This window comes from Cupressus sempervirens, chromosome 11, assembly GCF_028749045.1.
Source record: "Cupressus sempervirens isolate cs-2001-9-10 chromosome 11, ASM2874904v1, whole genome shotgun sequence".
In the NCBI taxonomy this organism is placed as follows: Eukaryota; Viridiplantae; Streptophyta; class Pinopsida; order Cupressales; family Cupressaceae; genus Cupressus; species Cupressus sempervirens.
In genome coordinates, this window is record NC_143128.1 from 400058485 (window position 1) to 400083654 (window position 25170).

The 25170-nt window shown below is 37.0% G+C and overlaps 1 protein-coding gene across 1 annotated transcript in view; it reads right to left on the reverse strand.

Moving 5' to 3' along the window:
* Window positions 1–25170, reverse strand: part of LOC149529867 (uncharacterized) — a 354140-nt gene that overhangs the window by 326539 nt on the left and 2431 nt on the right. The window contains exon 2 of the mRNA XM_089809266.1: window positions 16353–16464. Coding sequence (XP_089665392.1) covers window positions 16353–16464 — 112 coding nt within the window. The remainder of the gene's footprint in view (window positions 1–16352; window positions 16465–25170) is intronic.

Here is a 25170-nt window from a genome sequence, read left to right on the forward strand (position 1 = left end):
GGTGAGATGTAGTTTTGCTTGGATAGTGAGTAATAGTTTTTGAATTTTGTTTTTTAGGGGATCTTCTTTTACTAAAATCATGTAACTTAGTTCAGGGATTATTTATGGTACATATTATGTAATGTTCCGAGGGCATGATAAGAAACTACCACTGTTGTGTCAGAATAACACTTCTGTCGGCAACCCCCCCACATGCGATCTCACTATGTCAGTCATCGTTCTTACGGCAGCCCTTATATCGTATCGCAGCAGGTAATCTGAACAACAAGAACTTGGCTCTCAATGATGTTCGTACAGTGGACTAAGACTTAGGAATGTCAATGTCTGTATGACAGAATGTGTAGTGTTGTGTGCAGGGTCGGTCAACTAGACTGTACTGCAGTTGGCCAAGTTCTACATGCTTGAATCTTGAGGTCGTATTCTGAGTGTTGGGTCTTTGTACCGAGGCGTGTTGTATGGTGGCGTTATACTCTCAAACCCGAATACTCTTCAGTGTAGACAATAATTGTTGCAAGGGTAATATGGATGAAAACAATGTATGACAATTAACCCCCTACTTCTGAGATGAAGATTGACATATGCAAAGAGTAATCCATACTCAATAATGATAGCACTTCATATTACAAGAATAGATCTTCGATACAACTATTTCGGACCAAGAGCATAATGTGGTGAGGAGTTACTCCCAACTGCAGATACAACAGAGGGAGGATCTTTCACCTCCAAAATGGCAGCCAATCGAAACTTTTATAGGGAATTTGTAATTACAACGAAAATATCAAATTTGCATACCTACAACAATAACTAATATCGTTTTGAGAAACTAACCAAAGGATTACAAATGCGCTGACACAACCAAGACACTGCCAACTAATAAATTGAAAAGGGCCCGATAGATAGTAATATTAAGTTTTGGGGCTATACACAAATAATATTTACATTGAATTATTTAATTATATAGGGGATATTACAGTCCTCCCGAACCAAGAATTGCTTGCCCTCAAAAAATTGCTGACTCGGATGTTCCAGAATTCTTTTGCCTTCCCAGATGACATCTCGAATCAAGAGGTACTTCCAACAGCAGGAATTCCTTGATGTTGTGTGACCTCATCTTCTTCTCTCTAATGTCAATGATCTTTGTGGGTTCCAGAGTTAGTTTCCCTTCTTTGTCAATGGTCAAAATTTCTTTGACACTATGATGCATTGACCTATGACCTTCTTGAAGCACAAAACATGAAAAACATTATGAATCTGACTCCTCTTAGGAAGTTCCAACTCGTAGACAACTTCACCTACCCTTTGAACCACTCTATAGGGTCCATAGAAGCATGGCTTCAACTTTTTCGTACCACATTTCTTCAAAGAGGATTGATTATATAGTTTAAGCCGGAGGTATACAAAATCTCCTACCTGGAAATTTTGCTCAAACCTATGTTGATCAACATACATCTTCTATTGGTTCCGAGCCATGTGCAAGTTGTCCTTATGAGTTCTCAAGATATCCAAACTTCCCTGCATCTAGTCCTTGGCCCTCGATGCGTGACTATCATTGAACATCAAAACCATAAATGATGAAGGCTCATACCAATAGAGTGCTTTGAAGGGTGTCATGTCTATTGAAATGTAATAGGTAGTGTTGTAACGGTGCTCTTTTGAACGCAACCAATGGATGTTGAAATGTAGTTCCTGAGGTAACCCTCCAACCTCTTATTCACAATCTCTGTCTGTGGGTGGTAGCTCTTACTAGGCAACAAATCTATTATTTCCAATTGAAATAACTCCATCCAAAAAATTCTTAGGGAATGGTTGTCCCTATCACTAATTGTGTTCTATAGAAGACTGTGCAAAAGAAACACCTCCCAAAAAAACAACTTGGCCTCTTCAGTTGCCTAACATCCTATGGAAATGGCAAAGAAGTGTGCATATTTGGTTAAACAATTGAATACAACAAAGATGTAATCTCTTTCTTGCAATTTGGGAAGCCCTATAATAAAGTCCATTGAGATGCTTTCTCAATTCTGGTCATGTATAGGCAATGGCTGAAGTAGTCATGCAGGTAAAGTGTGCTCAGACTTGTTCTACTAGTAAGTGAAGCATTCCCAGGCGTACTGTAGTACATCAATCTTAAGGCCCTTGCAAGAGAACCATTCCTAGATTCGTCTATAGGTCTCATGGTACCAAAGGTATTCAGCCAAAGGTGAGTAGTACATTTCTTTAAGAATTCTTTCCTTGATCTGGAATTTGTGTACCAAATAGATTATGCCTTTGTAGTAAATGATGTTGTCAACCATCTTGTACCTGTCATCCTACACTTGACCATCCATTAACTGGCACACAAATGTATTCTTGGAGTACTCAAACAACAAATATGCCTTCCAATCAGTCGAAATCTGTAATAGAGAAAATATGGCAAGTTTTCTTCACAAGACATTGGCTACCACAATATTCTTGCCCTTTATGTACTCAATATCAAAATCATATGCTTGGATTTTTCTCACCCACTTGTATTTTCGCTCGTTCAAATCCTTCTACTCCAAGAAATATCTCAAACTATTGTGGTCCATCCGCACAACAAATTTTGTTCCAATGAGGTACTGTCAAAACTTCACTAGTGTATGGATGATGGTGAGCATCTCCTTGTCATAAATGGAGTATAGTGGTTCCACACCTGAGAGATTCTGACTTTCGAACATGATAGAGTGACAATCTTGCATTAACACTGCTCCAATGCCTTCTGCCGACACATTGCACTCTAGAACAAAAGGGTTGGTAAAGTCAATAATTACTAGAACCGAACACGTACTCATGACTTCCTTCAACTTGTCAATAGTGTGTTGTAACTACTCATCCCAATCGAAGGATCCCTTCTTCGTCAAGTCTGTCAGGGGTGCACCAAGTTGTGCTAATCCCTTCACAAACCTTCTATAATAACTACACAATCTGAAGAATTCATGCAGCTCTGAGAGAGAGTTGGGAGAAGGCCAAGTAAGAATTGCTTGAATAATCACCTTGTGTACTTGTACCCTTCGGCACTGATGACATGACCCAAGTATACTATCTCGATCATCCCACACTCATATTTGGACCTCTTGGAAAACAATGATTGTGACTCCGTGATCCCCAATACTTCATCCAAATGTCTCAAATGTTCTTCCAAGGTCTTCTTGTAGATGAGCATGTCATCAAAGAATGCCAATAGAAACTTGGGCAGTTGCTTGTTGAAGATGTGGTTCATGCAGGACTGGAAGGTGATTGGAGTATTGGTTAGTTCAAATGGCATGACTAAGAACTCAAAACATCTGTAATGGAAACGAAAGGTTGTCTTCTCCGCATCTTGCTCCCTCATGCAAATCTGAGCTACAGTGAAGATCAGTTTTGGAGAAATAGACTGCACTATGTAGTTCATCCAACAATTCATCGATCCTAGGAATGGGTATCTATTTTTTATAGTGTTTTTGTTCAATGTACGGAATGTTGGCTAAAAGTTTTGCAAGTCACTAAAACTACAACCTATGAAATTGTTACTTAAGGCAATGTCTCATGAGATTTCTCTCTCCTCTCAACAATAGGGGAGGATCCTTTCTTACGTAGATGGCTTCAATAGAGACCTAATTGAGATTAACAAAGGAGGGTTCTTAATCTTTTTCTAGGAATGATCCATACACAACATTAAAATTAAAAATGTCTAAATATATTAAAAATCAAACATGGAGAGTTGGATAAATAATTATAATCTAAACTTTAAATATACATTTTCCAAAAAGAAATGAGAAAAGTTACATAAAAATTGCATGAATGAAGTTGCTTTAATCAAGTTTACAAAGGTCGTGTCAAAAAAATTGATAATCTACCACACTGTATTCCAACACGGATGGAAAATCAGAATTCCTTGGGCACATGTGGTTACAAGATCCAATACGTTTCCAAGTTGTATCTATATCAATTCATTGGTATGCATGCCTAGGAAGGGACACGGGTGTTTCTAGCTACTTTGTTATGTGGAAATGGGAATGGGAACTGGTCCAAGGGTTTTTCTTTGTTATTGACCTTACATTAGTTATCAATCTTTATTCTTTGTTCAATTTTGTTTTAACTTTTTTGTTTTCTCCAATACTAATTTCTGTATACTTCTATTAACTAACTCTTCTAAATATTCTTAATGCGGAGGTAAGACATTCTTTAATGTATTCAAAATTTCCATAAATCAAACACTTAATTTGCACGTTATGTTTGACAAGTCTGATAATTCTAGGCTTTTTACAAAGTTGTGGTCGGGTAGGAGCCTCTTTTCTACTACTTGCCCCTAGCAACAACCTTCTAGGCCTTCTATAGTCATCCATGTTCTTTCTTAAACAAGTTAGTAGTTGTTCTGTACTATCCCAACATAATTTGATTTTTTTAAAGGCAAGCCTCTTTTCTACTACTTGCCCCTAGCAACAACCTTCTAGGCCTTCTATAGTCATACATGTTCTTATTAATCAGGTTAGTAGTTTCTCTATTATATCCCAACATTATTTGATTTTTTTGGAGGCCTTCACTTCCTCTTCTTTGTTTTCTTTCTCTTTCCTTCAGCAGCACCCACCTTGGTGCACTCCACTTTCATTTTCCTTGCATTTTCCAATCTTCTATAATGTCTCTCTTTTCTTTCAATCATTTGCCTCTGTCTCCTTTCTTCAGCATTTGGGTTCTCCATTGTCAATTTTCTTACTAATGGAATTTGCTCCTTAAGATCTCTTGTAATTCTCTCGTCTCTTTTAGCCATGGTTGTTTTTATTTTGAAATCACATTAATCCTTTATTATCTCTCATGGTAGTTATTTGGTAACCCTTCTTAGTTGTCACATCTCTTCACGGAACCCTTTTGTACCTCTTTCCCCTTTCTATTTGCAATCCCCTTATCACTTAACCCCCTCTCACAGTGTAGATGTCAAGAAGACAATAATACAAACTATCATATTCTCTTTATCATCTTTTCACCTCCTTTATCTAGTATAATCTTTTGAATTTTAAAAATTTCCTAGTAGACCTCAACAAGATCTAAACGAGCTCTCGACAGTGGAACCAATGTTAGAGAAATCTGAGGGACATGGACAAGGGTTTTGAGCCCTTGTGATTTTTGTTGTCCTATATTTACCGTCCAGACTCAATCTGACAACAGGGAATTAGATCCCAATTGAAGGTTTGTTCCAATAAGAATAACATACACACCAATATATTAAGACTTTGAAAGCATCTGTATTCACTCATAGTCAATTGGTACATAGCACATATCCTAATAACTTCTTATATTCATATATACATTCCTTTATATTTCATTCTTCATCTATATCTTCAAGTCACTACTCTCTTTCATATTCCTCTTGTCATTCACTGTGTTACCAATGAATGTATCTGCCATTATACTTATATTGTTTACATGAGATGTGTCCCTTATGTAGCATCTCTAGATTCCATTCAATGTTCCAAAGCTTATATTACCTAGACTTCATGTAAAATAATCCAGATGTAGAAAGATCTCTGGATAGTCATGTGGGGCCTCTTTTTTGCCAGTTGAGGCCATACAAATCAAACATATTTATTCTTTCATTTGTTGTCGGATTTGTGCTCGGGAGGCCAGATTCAAATCTGGGTCTCATCCGGATTCAAATTCGTGCATGGATCAATGGGCGGGCCCACGAATCCAAACAGATCCACAGTGTAAAACAAGAATCCTACACGGATCAGTATGAATCCGCGCAAATCCTCAAGGATCTAGTGCGAATCTACGAGGATCCATGAGCAGGCCATGGTTTTAAGAATCATATATTCATACTAGATTCATAGATTCATAGTAACGAAAATCGCGCTAAAATCACGTGAATCACCGATTCAACGATTAGATTCATGGATGGCGATTTTTTTGGTGTCGAAAATCGCCATTGCTGATTTCATCGGGTGAATCGCCCGAATCGCATGTATCGGCGATTCACCAAAAAAATCGCCTAAATCGCCAAAAAATCGGCCGCAAAATGAAAAGTATGGACTCGTAAATTTAAAAAAAAATTAACTTGTTTTTTTTACTTTCTTTTTGACCTATTCTCTTTGTTATAACCCTAAAGGGCCTTCTATTTGTTAAGCATAAGTAGAAGAGAGGAAAAGTGAGAGAGAAGAAGAGAAAAGAAAAGCCATAGGTTTCTAATCGACAAGAAGGAAGAGCACCAAAGAGATCAGCAGTCCATTTGGGGAAGCCATCAATTGCATTGGGAGCATTAAGAAGCCAATATCAACACTCCTCAACTCATTTGCAAGAGGTAAGTGCTCATTTTTTTTTTGCATGTTAATGTATTATGCATTTTTTGTTAAATTTTTAGTGTATTATGCATTTTTTGTTAAATTTTTATAGTTTTCAAGATTTTTAGTTTAGATCTTGAATGTTCTTTATTTTTACTAAGTTGCAAACTAGGGTTTGTTGTTTTGTAGCTTTTATTAGCTTCAAACTTTGATATTTTACATTAAAAAAATTATTGCAGCAGCCTTTGCTTTCATTTTTCGCAAATTCGCAATGGGTAAAAAAGATGAATGTAATGACCCTTACTATAAAGGCCACTGAAAACCCCAATACTGAACTGTGGCAATTCGTCAAATACTTGGCATGCAACCGTTAAATGAGTAATGTTTCAAACAATTCACCAAATAAGATGGATGTAACAAATGCAATGGATAATAGTAAATACCAACAGAATTCAGGAAAATCTTATTGTAATTTGCATTTAAGGACAAATTTGTTACAAGTTCTAATGGTAATAGCAAGTCTTTCCAATATTCAATAACAATCCAATTGAAGATAAATGAATAACAAAGTCTGGATTGAACATATACAACTAAAGCAACATCAAGAACCTGGAATTGTTACCTCCATTGGTTGTCATATGCATGAGATTGATTGAATGGAGACCGATTCAGGTCTGTTCTAAGTCTGCCCTTCACAATCTGAAAAAAAAATGCTGATGCCGCTGAATATATCACAAACTGCCTGTCATGTCCCCTTTTTAGCGACATAATTCCTACAGTAGATTTGCCTATCATCGACTCTCGTAGGCAAATGATTCTGGAGAGAGAGTCATCTCGTCGCCAGAAGATTGCATTTTGCTACATCCAGTAAATGGGGCCTACATGTTCTAATGTTGAATTAAGATTGCACTTTTAATTTAATAAAGTTATTTAATTTTTTATAAAGTTATTTGATAATAAAAGTGCATTATAATAAGATATTATAAAAGACGATTCTCGAAGCTTCCAGTGACTTCTCAAAAAGTGAATAAATAGAGGACAAGAGGCACCCATTTGCACAAGCGATTTTTTGGATTCTACTTCTATTCCAGTCAGAGCAGTTTGTAGCCATTTGGTCTGCAAATTCTCAAATTGCTTTTGGGAACGAAAACTCCCATTGGTAAGCAATTTTGAGGGTGTGGAATATCACCCGAATTATTGCAAATTTGGGAGGTGACGCTACAGTCATTTCATCAGGGAACGAATTTGGGCCTAAGGCCAGTTGCAAGATCACTACGTGGAGGCTACCGCAGTATAGGATTACTCCTATTCTCTTACGGCCAAGACAAAGGACGGAAAATCTTCTTTTCAATCCGGAACAGCAGTTTGAAGCATATATATGAATATCGATTCACATAAAAGCTGAGACGCATCATCTCTGAAGTTGGACTGAAGGGCTAGCGAGATCAGATATTAGCAAGGGTTCAGATAATTTGCGAGTTCGTTAGGGTCTCCCGATTTCCGGAAATCAACATTGCAAAGGACGAAGATATATTTGGAATTACATATCAGCTTCCATTTTCCTTGCGTTTCACAGACCCTCCTACCATCAACAAACTTAGTTCGGGCACTTTCTTCAGGTCACGAATTATTAAGAAACAAGCAAATATTGTTTTCGCCAAAATCGGGATGAGGATGGGCTCGAAAAGTCTCTAATCTACAGCTCCAACCCCAGGGCCGTGGTGGCAGTCGACAGTAATAGTCCGCGCGGCAGTTTGGACATCAACATTTATATTCAGATTGTAATTAGAAAAAGGTGCCATTATTTGAAGGCGAATAAATCTCAGGTTTTTTTTTTAAAGCTAAGTTCAGCAGTTATTTTTGCTTTCAGTTGTTAATTGTTATTCAGATTACAAAGAAATTTTCTTTACTGAAGCCACTGTTGCATAGCTAATTAATTCATTAAAATGGTTACCCATCACATTCTCACCCATTTGTCAAACCAAATTTTGATGAATTATCACAATACATCGGAACTTTAAGTGGCTTTCCAAGTAAGGAATATCTCACTGCCGCACGGGCCTGTGCAAGGTTGCTCCAATTATTGTGACGAAACTGGCCTGGACTGAGTCAGAATGAGCCCTAAAGTTGTTCCCAGCTATTCAAGTAAATCGCCCAGTCTTTGATGCAATTCGAGCTGCAGATTGCTCCCAGCCCTGGTCCGAAAATTCACATTAAACTCCTGCAAAGAAGTTAATACTGACACCCGCAAATTTTAAAAACCTAGGCATTCAGGCTTGCGATTTTTTTCATAATCCTCCAAACTCCAAACAAATGATGAAGGTGGTTCACAGAATGGTTGCTGGTGTTGGAGGATAGCTCCAAAATTATTGTTTAAGGGAAACGCTGCTCCAGTAGAGATTATCGAATGGAAAATTAGCCCTGAGTTGTAGAATTCGAATCTTCATTTATCTACTGTAAACCCTGTTCGAAGGTGCCTCCCTAGATGTAGTGAAGTGTTTGGAATAAAATCTCCTTACTTTCCTCGCCAACTTCGAACCCTCAAAAACCAATTCTCAGATTCATCCACCATGAAATGGCCGAATACCATCTCCAATGAGCAACCCTTCGGAAGATATCTCACTTCCTTAGTTATGCAGATCTAAGGGAGTTTTCGTTCCCAAAGACCTAATGGAAATTTGCAGACCAGAGACTACAAATTGCTCCAATATGAATAGAAGTTGAATCCACAAAACCGCTTGTCCAAATGGATGCCTCACGCCCTCCACTTATTCACCTTTTTAAGAAGTCACTAGGAGCTTCTAGAAACATCTTTTTATAAAATCTTATTATAATGCACTTTATTATTAAATAACTTTATAAAATTAAAAGTGCAATCTCAATTAAAAATTAGAACATGTAGGCCCCACTTACTGGATGTAGGCTCAATTATAACTCTCCAAGAGCAATATGCAATCATCTGGCAACAGGATGACTCTCCAAAATCATTTGCCTACGAGAGTCAATGATAGGAAAATCTATTGTAGGAATCATATCACTAGAAAGGGGACATGACAATGAATGTCGGAAATATAACGAAGAGTTTTCTGGAAGAACCAAATATCAAACAAAATGTATGTTTTGTAAAGAAAAAATAACTTCTAGAGGTATTTATAGATTGAAATACCACATTGCTGCTATACCTGGACACGATATTACAATTTGCACTCACCAAACTCCTGAGGCAAAACGCACTTGCTTAATGGCATTAGAAAAAATTGAAAAAGACAAAGCAAATAGGAAAATGCAACTTGAAGGGTTAAGGGGTATTGGCTCCCATGTTCCCGCATCCACATCTGCATCAGCTTCCGCGTCCGTAGGTTGTGTTGGAGAGGGTTCTTCTAGGCCTCCTTTTTATCCTAGTTCTTTTGCTCATGCTAGTGCTAGTGCTAGTCGGTCACATACTGAGACAGAGTCCCACACCAACCTATTGCAGCCTAGAGTGCAGAAAAACAAAATGGATAGTTACTTTGTGCCCCGCACTGCTCCTGGTTCCCAACGCACGTTTGAGGGCATGGGTTTGAACAAGGAGATTCATGATGCTGCCAGAAAGGAGATATGCAAATTTTGATACTTTTGCAACATTCCATTTATTGCAGCTAGGTAATTGATTCTTTTTTCTTTGTTTCATTTAAAGTTAAAATTAAAAGTAAAAGCAAAAGTAAAACTTTAATTATATCTACTTGTTTTATAATTTGAGTCTTTGACATCTAAATTTTTATTTGTGACAGGGCTCCTTATTGGCAGAACATGATAGATGCAGTTGCTATTTGTGGTCCAGGGTTTAAAGCCCCAACTGAGGCTGAGTTGAGCGGATACCTCTTGGATGAGATGGTAGAGGACATGAAGACTGAGCTCGAGGAGAACCGAAAGGAGTGGATTGCAAAGGGTTGCACCATCATGACTGATGGTTGGACAGATAGGAGGAATAGAACACTCCTCAATTTTCTTGTATCCTGTGGAGGTGATTGATCATTCTACTTTCCTAAAAACATAATTGTAAATTTTGATTTGTTGATAATCCATTTAATATTATAATTTGTTGTTTTGTTACTTGTAGGATATACCATGTTCATCAAATCCATTGATACTTCCGCACATGTAAAAAATGCCACATACTTATGTGAGGTTATTGAGGAAGTCATAGCAGAGGTGGGGGAACAAAATGTGATCCAAGTGGTGACGGATAATGCAACAAGTTATGTTGCTGCAAGTAAACTTTTAATTTTTCAAGTTTTGAAAATAAATTTATTTGAATTTTGAATTTTGAATTTCTAATTGACTTAAAATTATTGTAGGTAAACTTTTGATGGAGAGGCACCCCACCATATTTTGGTCCCCTTGTGCGGCACACTCCATTGACCTCATGTTGGAAGAAATTGGCAAACTTGAGTTTGTCAAATCATGTGTGGAAAGGGCAAAAAACATATGCAAATTCATTTATAATCATTCATTTGTCCTTAGCACAATGAGGAAGTACACAGAAGGCAAGGAGTTAGCTCGCCCAGGTATCACGAGGTTTGCCTCGAATTTCATCACCCTGCAGTCCTTGTTGACATCAAGGGATGAATTGAGGAGCATGTTTGTTGAGCGGGAGTGGATTTCCTCTTCCTATGCTATGACCACTGTAGGGATAGATGTGGCAAATTGCATATTTTATGAGGATGGTTTTTGGAAACCCGCTAGAGAAATCCTTAAGGTAAATTTATTGCAATTTAACATTTAGTATTATACTTTTACTTTAAGTTATATTATTTTATATTTAAATTTTGACTCAATTTTTTTGTTTTACTTAATATGGAGGTCACTAAGCCCCTTGTAGCTTTGCTACAAACTGCTGATGGGGAGAAGCCCTCTATGGGCTACATTTATGAGGGCATGGATAGGGCCAAGGAGGCCATCAAAGCCCAATATGTAGGAGTGCAGGAGAGGTATGGCCCTATTTGGGACATCATCGATAGGAGATGGCAGAATCAGCTCCATCGACCCATCCATGCAGCAGCTTACTATCTGAATTCGGCATTTCGTTTCCATCCTGAGTTCAAGGCGGATGCGGAGGTTCTCACTGGCTTATACACAGTGATTCAGCGGTTGAGTAGCGATGAAGATAGCGTTGCTGCGATTGTTGAGCTAGACCAGTTCAACAATAAAAGGGGGCCACTTTTCTCTGGCAGGATGGCCATAAATGCTCAGACAACACTACAGCCAGGTAAAAATGTAATAATATATTAAATGTTCATGAATCTAGATTCTAAACTTAAAGTTGATTATGTAATTTTAGAGTTAACTTGTAATTTGTAAATGAGACTAATTGTTTCTATTTTCCCTTATTTCAAATAGATGGTGGCAAATGTTTGGGGCCACAACCCCAAAACTTCAAAACATTGCCATCTGTATTCTGAGTCAACCAAGCAGCGCTTCTGGATGTGAGTGCAGTTGGTCCATGTTCGAGCACATCCATTCGAAGAGGAGAAACAGGTTGATAGTGCAGAAGTTGAATGATCTTGTCTTTGTTCATTACAACCTCCATCTTAGGATCAGACAGATTTTGGGCACTAACTCCTCTCCGATCATTCTGGAGGAGATTGATCTAGAATCAGAGTGGCTCACAGAGGTTGTGGATCTAGTCTTCACTGAAGAAGACCGTACGTGGGTTGACCAGGTGGATATAGAGGCTGAGGCAACGAGAGCACGTTCTTCAGCCATTGGTAGACGCACATGTGCACGCACAGGCACAGGCCCTAGCGACGTTCGTGAGCCCATCTTACATGCGGGAGATATGGCTCGGCAGTCCTCTGGGACCTACATTAGACACCTTGCTACTAGGCAGATTGGATACTCAGAGGCTGAGGATGATGTTGAGGATGATGATGACTATGAGTCCGAGGCTTGAGCTGGAGCCTTGTTTTTATATTTTGTTTACAAATATTGATACTAAATCATTGATAGACATATGTTTCAAACTTTCATGGATCTTCATCTTAGATTCTTAAATACATTTATGATTTGATGTCTTATGGATCATCTTACATACATTCTATAATTTAAATCATTATGATCATTTGATTTCTATTTACTTCAAGTGGCCCACAATTTACATTTTAGATAACATAGTTACATATGTGATGGATTTTATGTTCCAAACTTCCATGTTTATGTATGTTAAGTTTTAACTTCTATTTGATGATGTTATAGTGTGTTTAAGTTATATTCAATAAAGGGTGCATGAAATAAGTTTTAAATTGTTAAAATCTTTAAATTTAAAGGGTTTTTTCAAATTTGCCGATTCATCGCCAATTCATTGCCGATTCATGATTCGATTCAGCCTTGCCGATTCTGATCCGATTCCGATTCACGTTACTTTGCATAGATTCATACTATGAAATGATTTAGTTTTAGAATTATGTATATTTCTCTTTTCTTTTGTATATATAATGCATATATATATGTGTGTGTGTACATATATATATACACAAATCCTTACAAATCATAATGGGAAAAGAAAATCACAAATCCATGGATCCGATTCGTATTCTTGAATCAGATTCGAATCCTAAATCGACAACTAAGTAAACATGGTGTTTTGGAGCAAAAAGGAGTTATTTTATTAAAAATGTATTTTATGGAAAGTTTGGAAGGAAAAGTATAGGAGGTTTAGAAAGCTCATTTGGATTATGTAGATTATTTGATTTCCTCTAGTGAAAATATTGTGGTTTAGTGGGATTAAATTTGTTTAATATCAGCTTTCTTGAGGACAAGACCCCTTTTAGAGAAGATAAATCATAGTGGTAAAAGATCCTTCCCTGGTTCATATGGTGTGGCACATTTAGATTTCCAAGTTGTGCAACAAAGAAATTTTGTAGGTATGATCGATGTTGATAAGTGGAGTTTGCAGAAGGGGCAAATGCATTGGTGGTACACAAAAGGCAAATCTGTAAGGACAATCTATCCTTTTATTGGAGTCAATGGCTTAATATAGGGTGTGGAGTTTGACAAAAATCAAGCATGGAGGAAACTTTGTAGTTAAGTGCGCTTAGGCTAGAGTAGTACTGGGATGGGTAACCTCCCAGGAAGTCCCGGTGCTTCACCCCTGTGAGCATCACCTAGATCCAATGAGTGCTAAGTATTCCATTCATTCTCATGAGAGATGGATTCATGTTGAATCACTACGCATGAAACATGGGTCAATGAGTTTGACTCAAAAATCACATAGTTACATCCTAATAGCAATATTACAATTTGACTTGCTATGGAAATTATCTCCTACTTATCAATTGATGAGCTTAAGGAGCTTTCTAATGAATGGTTCATAAGGCACAACACTTGGTGAAGGTTTTGCAAATGGGGTTGCAAGCTTTGGGTTTAACCATGGAGGAAACTCCATAGTTAAGTGCACTCAGGCTAGAGTAGTACTAGAATGGGCGACCTCCGAGGAAGTCTTGGTGCTTCACCCCTATGATCATCACCTAGATCCAATGAGTGCTAAGTATTCCATTTATTCTCATGAGAGATGGATTCATGTTGAATCACTACTCATAAAACATGGGTCAATGAGTTTGACTCAAAAATCACACAATTAAATCCTGATAGCAATATCACAATTTGACTTGTGAAAATTATCTCCTACTTATCAATTGATGAGCTTAAGGGGATTTCTAACAAATGGTTCATAAGGCACAACACTTGGTGAAGGTTTTGCAAATGGGGTTGCAAGCTTTGGGTTTAACCATGGAGGAAACTCTGTAGTTAAGCGCGCTCATGCTGGAGTAGTATTGGGATGGGTGACCTCCCAGGAAGTCCCGGTGCTTCACCCCTATGAGCAGCATCACCTACATCCAATGAGTGTTAAGTATTCCAAATATTCTCATGAGAGGTGGATTCATGTCGAATCACTACACCTGAAACATGGTTCAATGAGTTTGACTCAAAAATCACACAGTTAAACCCTGATAGCAATATCACAAAAATCAAGCATGATAGTTTGTGCCCTATTTGGGGAGACTGACTGAGTTTTTGGATTAAATGAAAATAGGTTTTGAAGGGGCCCTGACTCCCTTTACAGATTAGAACAATAGATATAAACCGATACAGCTCATAGACAAAACAGTAGCAGACATAAAATAGGCACAACAAAAGATAAAAGCCAGCCAACCAACAGAGCATCACAGAGACGGCCAAAAAACCAAAAGACCAAACAGAAAAAAGACAGAACCTAGCACCGATAACCCAAGCACTTCAGCAGCTCCGCCACTTCCAGCTCCAGCTTCTCCATATCCCCAGCAGCTTTTTTTTACTCTTTTAACTTCATTTGAGGGAGGGGACTCTTTCCTCTTGGTATGTGTCCTGGTTCTCTTACTGGGACCAACTTAAGAATCCGTTGGGGAGTCCTTATCATCAGCCACATTACAAATTTCATCTTTGGGTGCCCACATCTCCTCTTCAAGATACATTTTGTTTACTATTGCAAGAAGATGTTTATGTTGCATCTATATGTTGAGAAGTCCAAAATTGCAACTCTCAAGAACATTGAAGTTCTGGAAGTTGATTAGTAAAGCTGTCCTTAAAAAGAAAGCTAAGGTAGGAAGTGATAAGAAGGATCATTCTTAGAAGAAGTGGCATGTAGAAGGGCAGGAATTTCATCAGATCAGCTGTTAACAGAGAAGTCCCAAGTTTTATTGATGCTTATCTTGTAATGTAAGGCAAACTGGCACATGTTTCAAATAAAGGATCCATTAACCCTTTTCCAATGAATCTCCCCAGTTTTTACAGACCAAAAGCCTTCTCCTACAGAGAGAGTTATGATCTGAAAAGTGGGGTCACATTGAAAAAGCATTGTGACCATGATCGCCATTTTCAGTCTCTGTGTTATCCTTATGCAATAACTTTGTGAAATTCATCATTTCTAGTGGATTGTGTGATGTGAAAGTATGTGATGGAGTCAAAAGAACTTTTAGCCTGAATGGAACGTCTTTTGAAGCCATCCAGACAGAATTGCTAGCCTTACATCCCCCCAAAAAGTCAACTTTAGCCTGGTTAACACTCATAGGATGTATACTAACCACATTTTTACCTCCATGGGAACAATTTGTTCACCTCAGCAGAAGCCTCTTTAATAGGAAAATAAATAAATAGCAAAGCAGTTAACTTGTAAATATACAAGCAATATGTGGAATATGAAGAGTAAGCATTTCAATTTCATTTGGAATTGTTGAACTTTCATTTGGCATCTTTAGGAGTTTATGGGAAAGCCATATGCTTCAATTCAAAAATGGGGGAGATTAAATGCTTGTTAGAGCATAGAGTATTTGAAAGGCTGTATCGTAACCCTTTTGGAGTTCATTTCCTAGTTTTGGTTGTACATTGTCAGGCAGAAGCTGAGTGCAAGTATTAGGAATTTAGGTATTCATTGTTGGAGCTTAATATAAGTCTTAATAACAATTTATTTCTTGTAAGGGCATGAAAGTTTATACTCACTTTTCTTGTTTTTAGTTGTGAGATGATTAATTGTTTTCCTTTAACTCTGTTATTGCTGTTAAACAAATTCTTTATTTCTTAAATGAACGAGAAAAATTGCTATATTCTCCATTGCCAATGGAATAACCTATATTTGAAGTTTGTTTTAGGATTTTTTGCAAGAGGATTCATTGTTGATAAATCTGTATGAATAAAATCCTCCCAATTTACAAATCAAAATGAGCAGTTTCAATCCTAGAAATATATTATACTCACTATCTACTCTTTTTATGATTTGACATTAGACATTTTGTCTTTGGCTTTGTGCATTTTTCTAAATTAATTTGTGTCTGTGTCGTTGCAGTGCTTTTTACAAGAATCTTTATTGGAAAGTGAAAACTAGACTTGTGGTTTCCTCCATGCAAGGATGGTTTGCTTGGTTTTACTGGCACTGCAATCAGAAAAAACAATAGTAACACATTTAATAGAAACATTAAAACCAATATCGAGTTCTACTAAAACATTTGCAAGTCAAAAAACAAAGCAAATCCAAATATTAATATAATAAATAAAACAACTAGAATAACTTACCAAAAGGCACAATTGATGAAAAAAGTGTCAACAAAATTACAGGTTTACGCCCATATTCATCTGACAACTGACCTATCAAGGGAAGAGTTATTATTTTACCAATTCCAGCAACCTGCAAATGTTAAAACTGAAAATATTCAAATTCTACACACACCACAAAAATCATTTTGTTCATGTTGTTATCCTATCTTACAAAGAAAAACAAGACAAATGGACATAAGAACTCTAACAAAAGACTAATCAAAATCTAACATGTCATAACAGTGACAATATCTATAGAATGTCATAAAAGAGAGTACACTCCATACAGATGGGTTTAGCACCCATAAGGCAGTACGCCGTATTATCAAGGGAGTTCCTCCATCAAATAAAAGACCTGAAAAATAAATTGATGGGCCAAAAACTCTGAGTAAATTAACAAGGAAAGTGTTATAAGAAACAATAGAGGTGATCTAGTGCTCATTTGATGTAAGGACTAAAGAAACTTGCATTGAAAACGTGATTCAAATGTAATATTTTTGTATCATGAAACCCAAAGATCTATCTGATCATTCTCCTATCAGAATAAAGATCATCATCAGTTGGAGAGAACTTTGGAGATTGGGGATTGGAGAGAACTTTTGAGCTCCTTTAAAATAATATCTTGTCATTTCACCTCTCAAAGGAAGAATGAAATTCTCTGTATGGGGTGCTTTGCTTCACTGCTTTAAGGGAAGAACTCTTGGAATGGGTTCACGATTGCCTTTCAGCAACTAGGATTAACAATCAAGGAAATTTGTATCCTTATAATGCTGACAAAACTTTTAAATGGAATTACAACCGTTCAAAGACGATTTCTATGATAATGAATAGATCAAACTTCAAAGAAACTGAATTCCTCCAATAAACTAGAAAAGGAAAAATCTCCCTAAAAGGTATAGTGGAGCAGATCCGCCTCATGAATAGAGCTTGCAGTGCAAGAGTGACTTGGCAATTATACAATGATAGTGATATGTGTAATCACCTAAAAATGGTCATCTAGACTATTAGCCCCCTTCTCAGCATTTTGGCTAAATTAATTTAATCATTTATCTAGACCAAATTGCTAATAATCAATTTATTTGATTATAACCTATAGTTTGACAATGCTATCCTAAGTTCATTATTTGATTAAAAGAACATGTCCCCTTTTAATTAAATAAAAGACCCCATTCTTATAACCCACTTAAAGTGCACACATAAAGTCCTTTTTCTATTTTGCAATTAAAAGAAAAGGCTTTGTGACTTTTGTCTTATATGACAAGTCAACTTATATTCTATTGGTTGATTTGTGTGTGCACATGGATCACTCCTATTTTCGAATTCCACCGTTGATCATCCACCATCTTCATCTTGATCTCCACCATCCATACATCTTTAAAAGGGAGAGAGCTTTCCCCCTCAATCCATCCATATTTTGAATATTGTTATGCTGCAGGTTTTCTAACAGGTTTCTTTGGAGCTTTGTGGAGAACTTCTATTTCTTGTCTACATTCTCTCATCCATGGCATCATGGCATTTTAGCTTAGCTTAGCTTTCATTTTTACATGTAGCTTAATCTCACATAGCTTAATAATGGTATTGTAACACTCTCATTCATATTCTAGCATAGCTGCATTTGACATTCTCATTCTAGCTTAATCTTCATTTGCATTGCATCCTTGAGGAACTCCTTGGGACATTTGCATTCTTGCATCTTGTCTTCGGAACCTCCCATTGCATGGTTTACTAGCAAGAAGAGTATCTCTAAGGCTCATCTGAGAGCTTTCTTATTCTTGAAATATACTCTCTTGCACTCCATGGATAGGGAGCTCTAAGCCGGCATCCGAACATTCCAATCTCATGGAATCGTTTGGATAGAAGGGTTTAGAGTGGGACACTTTCGAGTGTACATTTTTGGCGCCCACCGTGGGGCTTGAATCAAATTTTCAGCTCCATTTGCTTTCATTTCTTATCTTTGGTTTTTTACAGCAGCATATTGGGTCTAATCAAATGCTTTTGTAGAATTTTCACTTTGGTTTTAAGGCCAAGCTATAAGTAAATTGGTTTGAAGGCCAAAAACTTAGTTGGTTTAAAGATTTGATCATATCTTTTAAACCGCTTAGAATTTGGTTCTGAAATTTTGTTTGCAAGTTGCGTATATGCTCAAAATGTCTCAGTCCAATTTTCAGAGCATTTTGACGTGATTTTCGGAAGTTATGATATTTTCTTTATTTTTCATAAAAAGCCGTTTTTGATCGCAAATCAGCGCATTTTTTGGAAAAACTTACATTTTCAAAAAGATTTTTGAATTCTAATGGGGGTTCTTTCTTTGTGTTTTTAATTTTGAGATCGTATTAAGGATAAAAAATTCGATTTGATAAATTTGGCCTGTTTTGACAAAATCAATCTCTAGGGAGCAAATGAAGAGATTTTTTAAAATTTCTTGCATTTTTGGAAAGCTCTCTGATTTTTAATAGGGGTCTCTTTTTTTCATTTTCATTTTTGGATACGAAATCATAACAAAAAAGTTCAATCTTGTTGACTAGGTCAAAACCAAAGAGTAAAAATGAAAGCATTTGTGATTAACTTGCACTTTCTTTGCATGTACTTGGTTGGAGGATAAATTAGATTTTTGAAGAAACTCACCACTTTTTATTGCATATTTTTATGTTATTTCACACTAACTTTTTTTGCTAACAAGTTGTGATTTCAGGTTGCCATCCTTGTGAAAAAAATTGAAACATTGCATAAAAAGAACGCATGTCAAAGCTTCAAATGCGCAAGGGCTACTAACGATTGTTTGCAGGGCTGCCCAAAGCATAAAAACCCAAATTTTTTGCTTTTTTATTTTCATGTGTGGCATTGAATAATTTTTCATTTTTTATAGGCACATAAAACTTGTGATTGGAGTCTTTTGGTAATAGGAGAGTATGCTCTTCACCCTTGTGGTGAATCAGAAATCTTGACTTGCCATTTGGTTTCAAAAGTAAGGGGTAACTGAATCTTCTTGGCGTGTTTGGGAGAAAATGATTGGAATAGGAGAGTATGCTCTTCACCCTTGTGGTGAACCAGAAATCTTGACTTCCAAAATTTGATCCACTTTGTGTAGTTAGAATCCTTTAGAGGGCCTGCTCTCGGACAACCTGAGAGGAACGACCCAAGTGGGGACAAGTCGATTACCTGGCTCTTCCAACCCACTATAAACTCAAGGCTACCAAGGACACAAAACTTTGGTAGACATAGTGTTTGTCTTCACCTAGTGTGATCGCTTATGGGATTTCGACCATAGGGAGATCACTAGGCAAGAATGCTTAAGGTACTCTTGTGATCGCGAGATCGGTTACTCATCGCAAGGTGAGGTGTCCCGTAATTGGGAGCAAGAGGAACACTATGAACGGAAGCCCTATCTAAAAACCCTAAGTTAGTAACTACCTTTTTTAGCCGCTCAACTTCTTGGTGCAAGGATTGATCCTAGTGGACTACCCGGATCACCCCAAGATTTACACTCACCATATGTGTTCCCTTGGTTGTGCTTATGACACTTCCATGACAAAGCCAATATCTCTTGTGGGAAACCACTTGGTGTGAGGCAAAGGAGCATCAAGCGTGGGCTAAGTTGTTGAGTAATGAACCATGTCCTTTAGGTAGATATTGCTTGATGTGTTCTCAAATGTGGTATACTAGTGAAAATCTTTTGAACATACACATGACGATAGTTCTAGGGATTTTTTTTAAGACATCACATATGCTTGTATCATGCAAGGTTGCTTTGTCCCTTGCTTGATTGTTTGAAGACTACTCCATGTGTCACTATCTTGCTTGGAAAGAAATTGTTTTTGAACATCAAACTTGTTATGCTATCAACTATTGTCAAACTTTTTCAACCAAGTCAAAACATCAAATGCAAACATTTTCTTGTGTTGCTTGCTAAGAGGAGTCTCATCATTTGACTTTTTTTTTTTCATATGTCTCTAGTTCTTGAACATTCTTAAAGTGACTCTTTGGTCTTGGTGCTCTTGGTCTTTCTATCTTCATGGTCTATGCATGCTTGCTAGTTATCCTTTTGCTAAAATGGTTACCTTGATTTCTTGACTACACTCTTGGGTTGGAGAGTTGTTCACTTGTCACCCTGCTTGCTCTATCTATTTGGCTATTTGGGCATCTTGCCTAGCTATTGACTTGAGTCATTCATGTCGTAAGTTTCTTGGACATATTGTTTGACAAGTCACTTTAATCTCTCTATACTATCTTGGCAAGTGAACACTCTACCTCCTATAGTTTCAACATCAAGTTATCTTCTAGGCTCTTTTATGCTTGGCTTTGCATCTAAAACTATGGGATCTAAACCTTGTGCTACCAAACTTCAACTGAATCTAGATGATCATGATATCCTCTATGTCACTAAAGAGTTTCAAGATCTATATGCACAATACAAAGAACTAGAAGAGACAAATGATCTTTCTTACCTTCATCTCTCTAAGCGCATGATAGAAATGAAGTCTAAACTTGAGAAAAGGTTGGAGGAGAAGATTGCATCATTACATGAATCTTCCTTAAGGTCTTTACATGCATGTGAGTCACCTTCTTTGAGGTCATCCTCTTCTTCTAGGTCTACATACTCTACTTCAAGACATCAAATGTCTTCATCTTCTAGATCTAAAGACCTCTTTAGAGAACAAGCAAGTGATACCTCCTTTGAGCCTATGCCAAAATTTCATGATGGACCTATCTTTGACCAAGATAATAATGAAGACATGGATGCATTCTATTCACTTGAGAAACAACCAAAGGACTGTAGACATACTTTTGAGAGAAATTTTACTCCCTTGGGGAATTCTTATGATGACATTTTGAAAACACTTCTTGGCACCAAGCTCATCATGTTGCCTAAGTCTAGCTCCTATGGAAATCCATTCTTGGATACCTATTGTGCCTATCATCAATCTAATGACCATGCTACTTCTAATTGTATAGAGCTGAAACATAAAATCCAAGATCTCATTGATGATGAGATTGTTGATCTTGGAACCTCTAGTGACTCATGTGGTGAAGATACTTCTCTTGAGCAAGATTACATTGATGAACCTATGTCTAGTAGTGGCTCCATTACATCTTCCACTTCTTCCAACACTCATGCATCTCCCAACACTTCAAAGCTATCCAACATGCCTCCATCAAACAAAAAACCTAGTGCTTTCCATATGCAATATGTGTACCCTCAAGGGCTACCTCTAAAAGAAACTCAAGCTAACCTTCACTTGGTTGCAAACCTTTTCCATGCTACTAATCCTAAACATCCTCAACCTTCATGCACTACTATGCTTAATCGAAACACTACTCCACTCACTCTTCATTCTCCCTTGTCCTTAGAAGTGGCTCCATGTCAAGAGGACTCTCAAAAAAAGAGAGCTATAAATGTCAAGAAAGATCAAGATCAAGCACCCTTTCATCTCTTTCAAGATTTTTCCCCTCCATATCCTATATCTTTTCCACCTCCTAAGTATGATGAAGATACCACTTCCATTATCTCCCTTGAGCTTACTGAAAATTATGAGAAAAGTTCTCTTCCTATGCTATCCAAAGCTACTTGTCAAGATCAAAGCATCCCCTCATGTTCTACTTCTCCATATCCACTTCAAAATTGTGCTCAAGCTTCAAGTGCTACTATTAAAAATGTTGTTCCTATCAAAGGTAATCATGAGTCTATTGATGGCTTTGACCATGTTGCTCATTCTAAAGATGTTGATATCTTTTCCCACTATCCCTTTGCATCTTCTAAATCTATCCTTGGTCCTTATCCATCTAAGCTAAAGCATTCAAACCTTCCATCCATTTTGGGGCCTTATGTTCCTCCATCTCCTACATTTTCCACTCATAGCTCATTCCCTAGCTCTCTTATATTACCTCAAGATCAACAAAGACACTCATCCTTGATGACTTTTCACCCATCTATACATCTAAACCAGTCATATCATCCTTATTCATCCAAAAATACCAAGTCCTTTGGAAGTGAGAATAAACATAAGAATCCATTGAAAAATGAAGATCACTATGTCCCATCTAATCAACATGTGAATGCTAAGAAGGAGAATGCACAAGAGAGACCACAAAGGTCCACTATTAAGAGAGCTAAATCAAAGAAAATGTGGGTTCCTAAATCCATCATTGAAGAAATGCACTCTCAAGCACCCAAAGAACGAGGAAAATCTAAAGCTATGTGGATTTCCAAGTCTCTTTTAAAAGACTTGAATATTGAAAATACTTCAAAGTTGACATTCAAGCTTCCAAAGGCTTCCATTCCATCTTCTTCTAAAAATATTTCTATAAATATTCCAAATCCTTCCACTCCACTTTTTTCCAAATCTCTTCTACCTTCTCATACATCTAAATCTCAAGCTATTTCATCCATGATTCCTCCATTGTTCCAATACCCTTCAAGGTGTGTGTCAATGTTGATCTTGTCCAATATTTCAAATACCCTCATGAAATCCTCTAAAGCTTACACTAACTTTCTATACATGAACTCTTATCCTCCATATATTCTTCCTACTACCATTTCTCTTTCATCACCCTATCAACATCTTTGAGCATACCTCTCTATGGTCTTGGCTTATCATGACTTATCTTTTCTATCGGAGCATTATCTACATTCAAACAGCTTCAACTCTTTCTAAAAATTCAAAAAAGAAAAAAAAATGAAAAAAAAAATGAAAAAAATTGAAAATGTGCCTTGGTGAAAACCACTTCTTGTGGCACCTTGGTAGCAAAAGTAAAGAGAAATAAATGCATCCTATGGTGAAAACTACATCTTGTGGTACCTTGGATAAGTACCATGATGAAAACCTGGCAAATAGGCATCATGCGTAATTCTTCCATCATTCATCTATCCCCTTTTCTCTCTTTGATCTTGACAATGTTGAGCTATCTTTGTATATTGGCTATCTTATCCACCAGATTTTCTATTGTGCTCTCCCATTCACTCATAGCCTCTGTCTTGAGCTTTATTCTTATTGCTCTATCCCATTGCTATACTATCTAGTTGACCCCTTGATCTTGATCATAATAAATGAAACATGGTTCTCATAGGTCTCTTGACATGGCTACTCTTTTGGACTACACGCTTTCATGCTATCTTACTCATTAGCTTTCATCGCTTATCTTATATGCTATTGCACTTGTTGGCTCCATCGCTTATCCTACATGCTATCTTTCTCATTACTTCCATTGCTTATCCAAAACATGCTTCATATGACTATTTCACTTCTTTCCCTAGCTTGGGTACTCTTGAGGAGTCAGTCCTTGAGGATCACTTTCACTTGCTTCATACTCCTTTCTTATCCATCTTTGCTTATCCATTGGCTCGTTGCTCCATCATATCTTATACCTTGCTAGACATTGGGAGAAAATGATGTGATCTTTCTTGAGAACTAGTGATCTCTAAATTATTCTAAAAAATTTTAAAAAATCATATATGATGCTGAAAAAAATCTAAAAAATCATATATGATGCTGAAAAAAATGATCATCTTAGTGAAAACCTCACTTTGATGTATCACCAAAAAAATAAAAAAGTCCTGAAAAAATCTGTCAAGTGGTGAAAACCTGGAAATAGGCGCTACTTGAAACCCTTGCACCTATGTCTATCAATCTCAATCATCCACTTTGCTACACATTTCCTAGCTTGGAATTGTTTCTTGTCCTCATCTTGGGGGCATAGCTACTTAGCCTATTGAGGTATTCTTGTGGATTATGGTTTCTTTGACAACTCACAAAATAGTGTTTCTCAACACTACCCCCACTTTGACATCAAGTGTTTTTTAACACTTTATAGATAGTTTACCTACGGTCTCCGATGTCGCGATATCTCACTATCAGAATCAAGTCTGGAAGAAATGGCCAAGTGACTTACACAAACGCACTTTAACACTTAAATGACTGAGCTATGCTGACATTTATCTACTTTGTGTGCTGTCTATGATGATTTCTTTGCCATGTATTCCCTCCCTAATAGTCTTTCAAGGATGTCATTGACTAGAAGACTGGGGGCATGGGACATATTTTCTTGATTTCTGCTTGTGGGTATACTTTTGTTTGTCTATAGTGTTGTAAGCATTCATGCTTGTCCTATTCAACACTTTGACTTATAAATGTATCATCCTTGATTGTTTTTGCAAGACCGCACTCAGGGTTTATCCTGGCGCTTATGCCTTGATACAAGTGTAATCTTGCTAAATTAAACTTAGGGAATCTAATCGTGTAGTTATCTTGACTTACATGTCTCTGATGCTTAGATTGGATTTCCACATACCTATCTAATATCGATCATATTCATATCCTCATAGTTATACTAGTGATGGTTGTATGATCTCATGATGTCCCTAATAAATGCTCAATGATGAAATTAAGAGTCTAAATGTTATGCGCTTCTTGCTGGTAAACCACTTTGCATATTAGCTTGTATTTTAGGTTCATTTTCTAGCTTAGTCTTGCATTCTTGCATATGGGGAGAGCTCGCTCTTCATCTTTTCATGGACATATCGGCTAACTGCTTTCATATATTTCTTTACTTTCTTCTTGTTCATGTCTTTTCACCTTCTTAATCTTTCACTTCATCTCTTTTCTATCTTATCATCACATTATATAAATTTTTGACCTCTTCAATAATTTCAACATCCTAGATTCATTTTCGGGATCGAAATCTAAATTCGAGTTCATCTTAATGGTCAAAATCACATTTTAAAATTTTACCTTCTTCTGAGCAGTTAGCTGACCTTTTGAGGTCTAATCTCTAAATCATCACTGGGGCATCTTCATTTCTT